Source organism: Vigna unguiculata, chromosome 2, assembly GCF_004118075.2.
Source record: "Vigna unguiculata cultivar IT97K-499-35 chromosome 2, ASM411807v1, whole genome shotgun sequence".
Taxonomy (NCBI): domain Eukaryota; kingdom Viridiplantae; phylum Streptophyta; class Magnoliopsida; order Fabales; family Fabaceae; genus Vigna; species Vigna unguiculata.
In genome coordinates, this window is record NC_040280.1 from 32,897,753 (window position 1) to 32,910,695 (window position 12,943).

The window sequence follows — 12,943 nt, forward strand, 5'->3', positions numbered from 1 at the left end:
TTTTTTTTCAAAATTACATTCAATTATCCACTCTTTTTTTTTTTTTTCAAAATTACATTTCAATTATCCATTGGATAGAAGCTGTATTTTATAAGCATCTACCTAATCTTATTTTAATTTTATTGTAGTGTTCTAAGAAAGGCCCGAATGAAGCGTGAGCGCTGACTGGGAGAGCGCAATCAACTCAAACTCAGTAGGTAAAACTGTGAAACTTATCGGATAAATATAAAATTGATAATGTTGTTTGATTAAATTTGCATTTATTTTTTTATTTTATAATTTATTTAATATCAACTTTAAAAGAAAACAGAAGTCAAACCCTAATTTACCGCAACACAATCTCATCCTCTAATAATATGTTGTTGAATAGGTTTTTCGTAAAACCAATAAAAATAGTTAATAAAGTCTACGAGAAAATAGTCAATAAGCATACGAGAAAAACGACAACAAAAATATCTTAAATAATATAAAAATCAAAATTAGGGATAACACTTAGGGTGTGTTATGTAGAGAGATAAATTTGAAAAAGAGGGTGATGATGAATTTGGATAGACATAGATAAATTTAAATGGATAATTTTTTTGTTTATTTAAAGATATTTTAAGATGAAAACAAGTGAATTTTACAATAAAATTTATAAAAGTTCAGATTTTATTGATATAATAGATTAAAAGAATTTAATAAATTAAAAATCTAAAATTTATATATATATATAAACAAACCATACACATATCATGGATTTAATCACTGACCAATCCTCACTAATTTATATCGATATTCAATAATTCATATGCACAAAACACCCTCTAATACATGTCACCCACATATAATACTCATACATAAAGTATAAAATGATAAGTTTACACTTCATCCTCGCAAATATTCACAATTTTGACAAAATGAAAAAATTGAATATATTTCACAAATTCGTCATCATACTCTTTCCTAAATCAACAAATACAAATACAATTTATCACATAAATCTATTTTACCAAATCCATTCATCCTACAAATCGGGTCAAAAAGAATACAATGTTTAAGCAGGTGGATTTGATTTTGATTATCTTTATTCTAATGGGTATACATTTTTCTCTTAACATTCACTAAAAAATATTTTATTATTATAATTATTAACTAAAAAACATTTATTTTAAAAGGACAAATCATAAAATAAACTATCATATTATCAAATAACAATAGTTTATTTGTTTCAATATCAAACATAAAAAAAAATTATAATCCTATAAATATCAAATAAAAATAAATAAAATTTAATATTAGGGTTTAAGGTTTAACTATCCACTAAAACAAAAATATTTTTAACAATTTAAAAATATAAAAGTAAGAAAAAGAGTTAAGAGCAAACATACGAAGATTTATATATATATATATATATATATATATATATATATATATATATATATATATATATATATATTCACGCACATTAGTGAAAATACATATACTTAATCAATATAAAAATTATCATAAAAATCAATATAAAATTTTTCACCAAATTACTTATAATAGAATGATTAATAAGTTTAGATAAGTATACATTTCTTCGACTCCACCAAGGGGTAGAGGAGTAATTCCACCTAGGGAGTATTAACAGAAGGGGACACGTGTCGCTTCAGGTTTGGTTAAGGAGTCCTATAAAATCGTCTCCGTCAACGGATATTGCATAATCCATTTCTGTTTCGCTTGAAGAAGGTTCTAAGTGAGAGTAGCATACTGCAAAATCTGCGCGAGAGAGAGATGGCAGTAGAGATGACGGAGGGTGCTCCTAAGAACGACAACGCCAACGCTAACGGCGTCAAAGACAAAGGCAAGAAGATAATCCGAATTCAGGTTTCGAAAACTAAGAAACCTTTCTTCTTCTACCTCAATCTTGCCAAGGTAATCACTCTCTTTCTCCTTCGTAATTTCTATCGACATTTGAAAGATTGTGGAAATTGGCTTCAAATGGCTTCATTTATCAATCTTGTGTTTCTTTCTGACGGTGCAGAAGTTTATAAAGCAGGACAATGACGTGGAGCTCTGTGCGCTGGGCATGGGTATAAATTATTGAATCTGTTTGTGCGTTTTATTTTCTTCAACCCTCAATTTAGCCCCTCTTGATGAATAGATTTTGGCTATTACTAATCACACCCTAAACGCTAAAATGTTAAAGTTGAACGTACGGGTTCTGCATTCTTTTTTATTCTCCTAACCTTTTCTTTTTTAAATTTTGAATCCCAGCTATTCCAACTGTTGTGATAATCTCTGAGATTTTGAAAAGTAACGGGTGGGCAATTGAGAAAAGTAAGATATGAGTCTTGTCCTTACGAAGCTTGCCGAAAGCCAAAGGTTTTATTCTGAGTTTGACTTGTGTATGTGACGCAGATATCATGACATCCACGGTTATTTCCAAGGAAGAGAAAGAAGGTCGAGGGATTCCGAAGGCTAAGGTTGGTTTTTCCTTATCATCACTCAATCTTTCAGTCTTTCAGTTTGCTACAACTATTTTTAATTGATGGATGGATATTTCTTCACACAGCTTGGGATTTTGCTGGGAAAGGCTTCAGAAATGGAACAAAGCACTATTGAGAATCAAAGCACCGTTGATACTAAGGCATAGCAGTTAGAGTAGTTTGACCAAAGGTCATTACCATTTGACTCTTGTAAAATCTGTTCCTTGTATAGATCTCTCCAGAGTTCTTTTTCTGTAATCGCTAATGACTACTTGAGTCCATAATAAAATTAGGTTTTTTTAATTTTTTAAATTGCAATGACGAAATTCTGATTTATTTTTGACAAAGAATTATGAATCTGGTATGATTATTAGATATTGTAAAATTAAAACTAAATGTATATATTCATTATTTTAAGTGGGGAATTACTAATTATATATGGAAGAAAGGAAATTACACTATTGCATAGTTTATTAAATAAAAAGATTAATAAAATTAAATAATTAAATTTTTTTATCTAATAATAGATAAATAAAAAATAAAATTTGAACGGAATTAAAGGGTGAGTATAGAAAGCATAGAGAATCTATGTATCATACATATTAACGTAGGTTGCAGTGACAGAGGTGGAAAGCAATGGATCCGCTGTCGGCTCTTCGGGAGTTTACGATGAGAGGGGAGGTGGAGAAGATAGTGCGTGTGAACGGTGAGTTCCGATTCGGGGAGGAGTACACCTTCCCGTGCTGGGTGGAAACCGCTTATCGTTCCACAAAGGGCAACCGATACACTCTGGAAACCCTAGTCCACTACATCAAGAACCACCACCTCAAGCACACCGAGTACATCCAGAACACCTTCGCCGTCGGCATCCCCTCCGTCACCCTCCCCGACCGCAAACCCCTTCTCCAGTACCTCCAGGGCACCCTAACCTCCACCGATTCCATCGAGTACCGCCCTGAGGACCCCTCCTTCGCCCCCAAATCCACCCTCCCTTCCCAGGCCCAGGCCCTCCCCCAGCCCCAGGAACAGCCCGACAAATTGGACCTAATCTCCCTCATCACTTCCGTCGAGAGGCCCTTGAAGGACCGCCAGTCCCTCCTCGAGTGCAAGAATCGCGACTTCTACAGCGTCCTCGTCTCCGCCACTAAGCGTGAGGAGGACCGCCAGAGGATGGAGTCGCAGCAGAGGAAGGACGGCCTCGTCGCCAAGAGTCGCTTGATGGCCGCCGATGACAGGGGTTTAGGGTTTTCCGACGACATGGGCGGGTACGACCCCACCCCGAAGCCTAAGATGCTCTTGAAGGGTACCAAAATTGGGGAAGGCGTTCCCATTATCTTGGTCCCCAGTGCCTTTCAGACCCTTATCACTATCTACAATGTGAAGGAGTTCTTGGAGGACGGTGTTTATATACCCACTGATGTGAAGGTGAAGCAGATGAAAGGGACCAGGCCAGATTGCGTCACTGTCCAGAAGAAGCTCAGTAGGGATAGGGTTGTAACCGCTTATGAAGTGAGGGATAAGCCTTCTTCTCTTAAACCCGACGACTGGGATCGGGTCGTTGCTGTTTTTGTGTTGGGCAAGGAGTGGCAGTTTAAGGACTGGCCTTTCAAGGACCATGTTGAAATTTTCAACAAAAGTAAGTCCGCTCCATTCCTTCTGTACATTATACCAATTCCAATCGGTGCTTCTCGTTGATTGTGAGTAACCCTTTTTGATTCATTATTTCTTGCAGTTATTGGATTTTACATGCGATTTGAAGATGATAGTTTGGAGTCAGCAAAGAATGTCAAGCAGTGGAATGTGAAGATTATCTCGGTGGGTTCTTCTTCAATTAATATCAATCTAGTGCTTTGCTGTGTTCCTGTATTTACACCTATTCAACTTGTAGTTTAGTCACATGTTTCTAACTTGTTGCCATTTGCAGATTAGTAAGAATAAACGACATCAGGACAGGGCCGCTGCATTGGACGTGTGGGAGAGACTAGAAGAATTTGCTCGCGCACGATCACGTTCTTGATTTTTGTACCATATTTAGAGTTCATGTACGTACATAGTTTTGATTTGAAGTTCCTTAGGACCGCAATACTGCACTATTCATGTTTTATCAGATTATGAGATAAGTATTTATAATAACTTGCCTTGTATAATGGATGGAAATCTTACACTTGCAATTAACTTTTACAGATTCATTTGTGAAATTTATACTCAAGTTCTTGTCCATATAAGGTTAATTTCTGTGCTTTTTTGGGAACATATAGCTATGGCAGTACTTCTATTTCTAATCTGGAATTACCAGATGTGGAGATTGAGTTGCGCAGAGTTCAAGATCGTTATTCATTTGTTTAGTTATCTTGTCACACTTTCAAGTTGGATATTTAATATTTACAATCGGTCTGGGAAACGGTAGAAACTAACTTAAGCCCGCCTTAGGTTCAATCCAACACTGATCTTCTCTGTTTAGTACCTTGGAAAATGCAAATGATAAATTTGACGTTTGAAACAGTAATCCAAACACACTAATAGTTATCTCCCCAACATGCGGTTGTCTTAACCTCCCTACATGTTGAGTTTCCGCATTCATGTGGTTCATGATATGCTACCTATTTGTTCATCTGTTCTGCTGTGCCTGTTTTTAGAAGTTGTGGTAGTCTGTCAATGCATGAGGTTTTGTAATCTATGAAACTCTGACACTCCTCTTCAATGGCGTGTGCCTTTGTCTATGACACACGGACATTTGTATGACATATATCAAACATACAAATCAAACACCGTTGAAGTATCAGAATTAAAAAAAAAAATGTATTTTTTGGTCTTTGACACTACCAACACAACTCCAAGACAACGTAAATGAGGGCAAACATGGTGATCTTATCAAGAAGTTAGAAATTTGTGTAAGTTTATATTATAATTATAGAATCAAGGAACGTATTCTACATAATCATGAATATTATCTATGTATTTTTAGGAACATTTTTATTTATTCTTATATCATATCTTCATATATTGTTGAATTTTTTGTAGTTGTTAATTTGTCTTTAGATGAACCTTAACTATAGTGTTTTTTTCAATGATGATGACCAAGAAGGGTGAAATGTTTTAAATTAATTAAATCCTCTTGGCAACTATATGTTCATATTGTTATAGTTGTCTAACCTTTTTATAGATAATTTTGAATATATATAAATGTTAATTGTGAAACAAAATAGTAATGTTCAGATGCACATTTGTGTTGTAGCGTCCTACATTTTGGATATTATAGTATCATAGTGTTCAAATCTGTGTTTGTGCTGCATGGTTTTTAATTGAGACCTGTTGAATAGCTTTCTTAAGCGGTGGCTTGAGTTGGTTTGAAAAGGAAAAATAAATCTCTTCAGCGTGTAAGCCAGGTTTGATGCCAGCCACCGAGCCTCATGTGTACGAGGGCAAGAAACCTGAGAACAAACTGAAACAGATTAAAGAGGTTAAACTTGTTCTATTGTCTTCTATATTATTTTCTAATAATCTAACTGCACCATATATTACTTGGTTTAGGACCATGTAGTAATTTTTCAGTTACCTCAGTGAGAATTGGTTTGAGAGATTCAAATGTAGCTCTCTGTGCCTACATGTTGTGTTTCCTCATTTACTTGATTCATGGTGTACTACCTATTCATTCGTCAGATTTGGCTCCTCTAAAGTAAGAGGATGCACATTAAAGAATGAAGTACACTGACTATTGTTGATTAGAAAATCAATGGTTTAAAAATTATGATAATTATAATCACCATAGTTAGTTTTCAAATTAACGGTCATTTCACTTTATCCTTTAATGTGAAATTTCCCTCGCTTTAGTGAATAATGTCAAATCTAAATTCATCTGCTCTGCTCTGTGCCTGTGTGGAAATCATGCTACTCTGCCAGTGCATTAGGTTCCGTAACTGAAGCATGCTTAAGTATCTTGCCTTGTTTAGGAATCTAATTAAAGATAGGACTTATTAATTTGGCTCGAGTTTATTGATTGCATATTTTGTGAGGGTTAATGCAAAACGTTGGACGTATTGGGCAATCAAGCACACTCAAAATTCTGATTACTCTAGATGAAAGCTTAAGTCCTTGAAGTACTTCACATGGTCTAATTATGGCTTTTTAGTCTGTGGATTGCCCTTTTACAGTGGTTAAATTCAATTCTGTTAAAAGTTGATTTCGTTTCACTGCCACAAAGTGGTATGCTCTGAATTTTTTTTGTCTGAAGTTTTAAATCCAGTGACCTGTTCCGTGCCAATAGTAAGATTATAATGACAAACCACTAGTTACAAACCATCTTTATTGATAATGGATAGAGAACAAATATCTCATTATACAAAACCATGTAACCCAGTAGGGTCACGAATGAATAGATTGAACACCCTTCAACCTAAGGAGACTCAATAATAGCAAATGATTGGAAAACAAGGACAATTGCCAAACAAGCAAAAAAATAGCAAATGACAAATAACTGTTTATAGGATCAGTATGTTGTGAAAGTTGAGACATATGTTGCTGCCAAAATAAGTATCAGAGGAATTGATAACTTGAATGAATTCCCAGCGGAAGAGCCACCATCAGTTGTGGGTAGAGTTTTGGATCCGGCTCCTGCAAGTGAATGTCAACATGAATGGTTAACAAGGACAAGGGACAAGTTGGGTAATCAAGCCGTGAAGCATAAACCAAAATACTGTGGAGAAGTAACATTAAATACCTGATGGAACAGAATTTGGAGATTCAGCGGCTGTTCCTGTTGGTGGTGAAGCAGCTACTGTCATGAACAAAACATGTCAAGTTAGCAGAAGAATTTAGATCAAAATAGATTATGGTTATCTTATTGTTATATAGTTCTTATTTTGTTCTATTCATTGCCTCCATACACCATACTGTGTAGTGCTGATGTTAATATAGTATACCCATGTCTCAATATTCATACTCAGGTTTGATACTCGTTTAACTAGAGCATCCTCTTTTTTCTTGTATTCAATAAAAATAAAATAGGAGTTGTTGTCTTACTTACCATTGTTACACTGACTGGTGGGTGGTGTCTGCACTTTGCAAGCACCAGGCATGGCCAGAGCTTGAGTTTGGTTGATGTTGATTCCCAGTGATGATCCACCACCACTAAGAACCTGACACAGGCATTGTGGTTGTGAGCGTACAACACTGGCAAGCTGTGAGCAGCATCCTGAAGATGGGGTTGAAGAATTCCCTGTGATATAGTTGAGACATGGTGACAGACTCACCAACACATTTGTGCAACTCGTTTGAGCTGCAGCTCCTGCACACAGCATGGCAATCACCACCAAAACCAAACCCGTATCCATTTTTGTGTGAGCCATTTGAATTGTTTGGTGGAATTGCTTTGTTGTGGTATGTGATATTGTGGATGAGGATGGTTTTGGAAGAACGAAGCAGGGGTTTTTGTAGGGAAAAAAGGGTGAAGAAAATGACAATGGTGAGGTGATGTGGGTGAACCACTCCTCCTACTCGCTCCAACAGGACCTGTTTGGTATTTGGTGGCGGCATTATATTTTGTTAGGTATTCAAACTTTTGGATTTTTATGCGTAAGTGCAAATTTCTAAAGACAGTTCGGTTAAACAGATGACCGACTAAAGCATCTGAGGCTACCTTCTATAATCCCTTTATCTGTACAAAGCTGTAGACTTTGAAAACACTATCAATCAAGAAAGAACCACGTGCACGCACTTTTTATTTTTAGTTTTCTCACTTTTTTCTTGGTTATTATTTCGTTTAACTAAAGAGAACTCGCAGGAACATACACAAACGTTCATATAAAGTGTACATACAATTACCGACCTCTTATTGTTTATGTTTTAACCAAATTGTGTCATAAGTGTTTGATATAGTTAATCAATTCTGTCTAGTAAGTAACCATGGCTTTTGGGCTTTGACAAGTATGTCGCACAAAAGTTAAGGCATTTTTCTTATGTAAGCAATAATAATAATAATATATTGAAAATTATACTAAATTAAGTCGTCAATATTTATTTATATTATTATAGTATTTTTTCAAGTGATAATTTAAATTATGTCCACTTAAACGACTTGAGTAAGTTTAATGGTAGTTGGATGTAGTATTTTTTTTTTACTGACAGAGGAAAGTATGTTATAAAAAAGCAGAGAAATGGCAGGAACTACTAAGATTCGGTTATCCAACTGAACAGCTAACCTAATAAATAAAGAATGATTTGATTTGACCTTTTACATCACAGTAATCATAAAAAAAAACGGCAAATTTTTGTCTGAGAAAAAATTAAGGTAAGATGTTTCATTTGTCATTGCAGAGCTCAAATCTGTACACAGAGGTCACTAAACTTACAAAACACCAATGCTACCAACTCCATTTATTGGTGATGGCAGTTGAGCTTTCAAAAACCAACTACAACAACACCTCTATTTATTTCCACTCTCTCCATAAACTTTCCTTGTCCTGCACTTTCCCACCATCGAAACTGTAATTTTGAACACAACAAACCCCAGAAAACCAAAGAATGGAGCGTTTTGTGTGCCTAACTGTGGTATTAGCCATGATTATGGTGATAGCTGCACCAGGCAAAGCTCAGGTCACCACGCCATGCAGTGCATCAATGATAAACAGTGTGTTCAATCCTTGTATAAATTTCCTCACAAATAGCAGTGCCAATGGCACTTCACCTACTTCTGAATGCTGCAATTCCATCAAGTCCCTCACAAGTACTGGCATGGACTGTGTGTGTCTCATTGTCACCGGCAATGTCCCCTTTAGAATCCCAATCAACCGAACCTTGGCCATCTCTCTTCCTCGTGCTTGCAACATGCCTCGTCTTCCAGTTCAATGCAAAAGTATGTATATATATTCATTTTTATTCTCATTCTCTTAATCTGTTTTCAGCACTTGCTTTCATTCTGTTTATCCATGAAGCTAAAAGATTATTTTTTTGGTTATTTTTCAGCCTCAGGTTCCCCACTTCCAGCTCCAGGTAGAATCATTTTCCTGAAACTTATTATTTTGAGTATAAAAGTTTCATCTTTCCATCTTAACCAATGCTTTGAGTGGTTTTTGTTTATATTTGCAGGACCAGCAGCTTTTGGGCCATCTATTTCTCCATCTCTTAGTCCTCAAGGTAAGTTCTACTCAACCAAAATATCATGCAGTTTTTCAATAGCTTCTAAAGTTTGATCGAGTCTAATGTCATCATTTTTTTTTTTCATTGAACAGCTTCCTCCATTCTTCCATCACCTTCCTTGCCACCAGTTTCTGACACAAACCCTCCTTTGACTCCATCATCTACAGCTACAGGAAGTGGACGCTCTGATCTCACTCCTTCATCTGCTGTTTCATCAAACCGCTTCCTACCTTCAGTTCTATTAATTGCATTAGGATTTGCTGTTCTTTAAGCACTACTATGTTGCTGCGCCCAAAACATTTCTGCATTTTTTTGGATGTAAATGTAGTTTGTAGGTTTATGTGTGTGGTTGTTGCGTTCGATTTTTATCAGATTGTTTCAGACCCGCATTGGGGGAGTATTTACCAAATAAAAAGCATTTCATCTTTGTGTTGTAATGTATACGAGTGCTTCATCCATTCCAGAACTTTATTGAGTTTTGCTGAATTTTCAACAGCTCCATTCCTTAATGCAACGACAGGATTACGTCAATTTTTGTGAAAATCTTAAAATCCTCTCTTATAAATTAGAAGTACCAAATATTTGGAGAAGGCTCGGAACACTTGATAAGATATAATTAATGTAAACGATTTCATCATTCTTATATTAAAAACTGGAATAATTAACTCTGTTAATTAATATATTATAAATTTATATAATAGATGTTATAAAAACAAAAATACTTTTTAAAATTTTTAAACAATATCTTTGAAATTTATGAGATCTTTACTAAAAAAATAAGAAAAATATCTCCTTGACATTCGAAGAGTTAGTCTCTAATTACAAGCTTGAAATGGAAAGAGTTAAAACATTTGAAAGTTTTTATGCACTTTATTTATGAAGAAAAATATTACTCTGTTGATTATCGAGAACTCTTAAAAAAAGTTGTGGTATACGAATTAATTATTGTTAGTGAAAGATTATACTAGAGTAAGTCTTGTGCATTTTTTTCCATGTTGACATTTTTACACATTAAAAGGTTTTGGTCTTTGTTTAAGGTTTTGTGGATGTAGATGGATTTATATATATATATATATATATATATATATATATATATATATATATATATATATATATATATCGCACAAAGAAGTATCGCGATATATGAGAATCCAAATTAAGCTCATATTATGATCTCTTTTTAACATTTAATTTGGATTTTACTTTCATTTTTTTATTTGGTAATTAATTGAGTAATAAGGTTAATTGACAAAATATTGACAAAATATTCACTATTTAATCCATTATTTCTATACATGTGGATCAGTTATTATATTTAGGATAAAGATAGTTTAACTCACTTTTTTTATTCATTTTTAACTCACTCTTTCAATCACTATTAGATCATGTATTTTGATTCTTTCAAGTGATGTGATCTGATGATCTAATGGTAATTGAAGTGGTGGATTAAAAGTGGGTTAAAATATCATTGTCTTTATATTTAATGGGATTTGTAGTGTATTATATTCATAATTATATGTGTGGATCAGTTATTATATTTAATGGGATTTGTAGTGTATTATATTCATAATTATTTTTATAATGTGTTGACAAACAAATCTTTCTTTATAAACACTCTTTTTTTTTATTATAATTTATTGTATTTTACATTGAGAATAGATTCTTTAGGCAAGATCTTACAACTAAATCCATTCAATACAACCACAACTTAAACCATAACTAATGAACTTCATTCCATACCACAGTCATTACCAGAATTATATTCATCGGGTGAATTCACGAGAATATTTATCATAATTATTTTCCGTTATTGATCAGGGGGGGGGTAGACTGTGGATTCAGTTTTGATATTAGGATGTATCGATGATAATAGAAACTATTTAAAGGGTTAAAGACACGTGAATGTGCAGCATTTTTTTCAAGTAGTGCTAAATGACAGCACAAGTGATGAATGCAGCAGCGTCAGCGTTGGTCCTCCTGGTGTTCGTGAGCTCAGCGGCGGCGGCGGCGGTGGCGGTCACGGAGGGGTGCAGGGAGGATCTAATATCGTTTTCAGGATGTCTTTCGTACGTGTCGTATCCGCCGAACAACCTCACGGAAAGTGCTTCGGAGAAGTGTTGCATGGCGTTTTCACGGGCTGTGGAATCGGTTTGCATCTGCTACGTCGTCGGCGACCCTCTCATCCTGGGCTTCCCTCTCAACACCACCAGACTCTTCTCCCTCTCTTCTCTCTGTCCGTCTCCCTTCTCAGCCTCCTTCCCCGCTCTTTGCTCTTCAAGTATTTTCTTTCTTTCTTGCTTTCTGTATTTCTTCACAATCCGACGTTAATTAACTTCTTTGCATGACATTCTTGTTTCTTTTCTTTTACAGATTCTTCTTCTCTGCCACCACTCTCCACCGCATCAACTCAAAATCTGGGAACTTTAGCTAGTGAGTCTTTCATTTTCTCTCTTGTTTACTACTTTTACAGACATGATATATATATATATATATATATCTTAACAAGAAACAAAGAAAGAAACATGCAGTTATTTATTATTACTGTTATCTTTAACGATATTCATGTATGAACAGGTGGAGGAGGAGGAGGAGGAGGAGGAGCAAGAGGAGGTGGTGGAGGAGCAGTTGGAGGAGGAGGGGCAAGAGGAGGTGGTGGAGGAGGAGGGGGAAGAGGAGGGGGAGGAGGAGGAGAAGAAGAAGAGTCAGGGTCCGGCGGAGGGTCTTCTGGGAGAAGGGCACCCTTATTGAACGGTGGAGGAGGAACCGTTCCTCATGGTCACTCTTCTTCTTCTTCAACCATCACTCCACTCCTCACTGTCTCGGTATTCATGGCCATCTTCTCTGCACTTCACAGCACGTGACCTTTCCAATTCTCATAGGTGTTTTTTCAAGATCATGGGATAAATAGTTGAATGATATTGTCCATGTTGCTACAATCTAATTTCAGTACAGAATGTCCTTGTTATTCATACATGCAATATTATCACACTTTCGTCTCTTCAGAAATCTTGTTTCTAATCCGAATTGCGTTTGCATGCACGTTTTTCTTTGTTTACATGTATGTTTGACATTTCAGACTTTTGTTTATTAACGAAAATGGCGCAAATTTGTTTGTATGACTTTAAAATGAAGGAGCCATCGTCTTCTCAGGCTCTACTTTATTTGTTTTATCGAAAATCTATACCATTTTTGTAAATAAACATCTCTTTTCACATAACTGGTCAATCCCAAGTGTGTTTAAGGCCTATATTAAATAATAAATTCTGCAAATTAAAACAAACTAATGAAAAAACTTATTCTCTTCTCCTCTTTATTATTTCAACTGCTACAGGTATTTACATATTCATGCAGACTAA

General features: G+C 35.3%; 5 protein-coding genes across 7 annotated transcripts; 4 read left to right on the plus strand and 1 right to left on the minus strand.

Moving 5' to 3' along the window:
* The first annotated feature begins 1,665 nt into the window (after positions 1-1,665).
* LOC114174227 (uncharacterized protein At2g34160-like) lies at positions 1,666-2,765 on the plus strand. Of its 2 annotated transcripts, XM_028059021.1 has the most exons (5): positions 1,667-1,899; positions 2,009-2,057; positions 2,242-2,304; positions 2,386-2,450; positions 2,540-2,765. In XM_028059021.1, exons 1-5 carry the CDS (start codon positions 1,759-1,761, stop codon positions 2,618-2,620), a joined length of 399 nt encoding a protein of 132 aa, XP_027914822.1. In that variant the 5' UTR covers positions 1,667-1,758; the 3' UTR covers positions 2,621-2,765. The 2 variants fall into 2 exon arrangements, with proteins under 2 accessions (XP_027914823.1, XP_027914822.1); XM_028059022.1 differs by lacking the exon at positions 2,242-2,304 and having other exon boundaries at positions 1,666-1,899.
* A 275-nt stretch (positions 2,766-3,040) lies between these two features.
* LOC114173484 (protein CDC73 homolog) lies at positions 3,041-4,810 on the plus strand. Of its 2 annotated transcripts, XM_028057925.1 has the most exons (4): positions 3,041-4,089; positions 4,186-4,268; positions 4,378-4,495; positions 4,638-4,810. In XM_028057925.1, exons 1-3 carry the CDS (start codon positions 3,090-3,092, stop codon positions 4,468-4,470), a joined length of 1,176 nt encoding a protein of 391 aa, XP_027913726.1. In that variant the 5' UTR covers positions 3,041-3,089; the 3' UTR covers positions 4,471-4,495; positions 4,638-4,810. The 2 variants fall into 2 exon arrangements, with proteins under 2 accessions (XP_027913726.1, XP_027913725.1); XM_028057924.1 differs by having other exon boundaries at positions 4,378-4,655.
* Positions 4,811-6,739: 1,929 nt separating this feature from the next.
* LOC114173486 (non-specific lipid-transfer protein-like protein At2g13820) lies at positions 6,740-7,868 on the minus strand. Its single transcript, XM_028057928.1, has 3 exons — positions 7,477-7,868; positions 7,171-7,227; positions 6,740-7,064 (listed from the first exon to the last, which is right to left on the minus strand). The coding sequence occupies exons 1-3, from the start codon at positions 7,796-7,798 to the stop codon at positions 6,940-6,942; spliced, it is 504 nt and encodes a 167-aa protein (XP_027913729.1). The 5' UTR covers positions 7,799-7,868; the 3' UTR covers positions 6,740-6,939.
* Positions 7,869-8,838: 970 nt separating this feature from the next.
* LOC114173485 (non-specific lipid-transfer protein-like protein At2g13820) lies at positions 8,839-10,053 on the plus strand. Its single transcript, XM_028057927.1, has 4 exons — positions 8,839-9,303; positions 9,414-9,440; positions 9,537-9,584; positions 9,680-10,053. Exons 1-4 carry the CDS (start codon positions 8,973-8,975, stop codon positions 9,856-9,858), a joined length of 585 nt encoding a protein of 194 aa, XP_027913728.1. The 5' UTR covers positions 8,839-8,972; the 3' UTR covers positions 9,859-10,053.
* Positions 10,054-11,519: 1,466 nt separating this feature from the next.
* On the plus strand, positions 11,520-12,943 carry LOC114174646. Its single transcript, XM_028059474.1, has 3 exons — positions 11,520-11,820; positions 11,958-12,017; positions 12,939-12,943. Exons 1-3 carry the CDS (start codon positions 11,520-11,522, stop codon positions 12,941-12,943), a joined length of 366 nt encoding a protein of 121 aa, XP_027915275.1.

Coding starts and splice junctions, on each gene's coding strand:
- LOC114174646 (XM_028059474.1), top strand. CDS start 11,520: ATGACAGCACAAGTGATGAATGCAGCAGCGTCAGCGTTGGTCCTCCTG. Junction 11,821..11,957: donor CTTCTCCCTCTCTTCTCTCT/GTCCGTCTCCCT, acceptor TTTCTTTTACAG/ATTCTTCTTCTCTGCCACCA.
- LOC114173485 (XM_028057927.1), top strand. CDS start 8,973: ATGGAGCGTTTTGTGTGCCTAACTGTGGTATTAGCCATGATTATGGTG. Junction 9,304..9,413: donor TCTTCCAGTTCAATGCAAAA/GTATGTATATAT, acceptor GTTATTTTTCAG/CCTCAGGTTCCCCACTTCCA. Junction 9,585..9,679: donor TCCATCTCTTAGTCCTCAAG/GTAAGTTCTACT, acceptor TTCATTGAACAG/CTTCCTCCATTCTTCCATCA.
- LOC114173486 (XM_028057928.1), bottom strand. CDS start 7,798: ATGGCTCACACAAAAATGGATACGGGTTTGGTTTTGGTGGTGATTGCC. Junction 7,228..7,476: donor CACCAGTCAGTGTAACAATG/GTAAGTAAGACA, acceptor TGTTCATGACAG/TAGCTGCTTCACCACCAACA. Junction 7,065..7,170: donor TCCAAATTCTGTTCCATCAG/GTATTTAATGTT, acceptor ATTCACTTGCAG/GAGCCGGATCCAAAACTCTA.
- LOC114174227 (XM_028059021.1), top strand. CDS start 1,759: ATGGCAGTAGAGATGACGGAGGGTGCTCCTAAGAACGACAACGCCAAC. Junction 1,900..2,008: donor TCTACCTCAATCTTGCCAAG/GTAATCACTCTC, acceptor CTGACGGTGCAG/AAGTTTATAAAGCAGGACAA. Junction 2,058..2,241: donor GCTCTGTGCGCTGGGCATGG/GTATAAATTATT, acceptor TTTGAATCCCAG/CTATTCCAACTGTTGTGATA.
- LOC114173484 (XM_028057925.1), top strand. CDS start 3,090: ATGGATCCGCTGTCGGCTCTTCGGGAGTTTACGATGAGAGGGGAGGTG. Junction 4,090..4,185: donor TGTTGAAATTTTCAACAAAA/GTAAGTCCGCTC, acceptor TATTTCTTGCAG/TTATTGGATTTTACATGCGA. Junction 4,269..4,377: donor GGAATGTGAAGATTATCTCG/GTGGGTTCTTCT, acceptor TGCCATTTGCAG/ATTAGTAAGAATAAACGACA.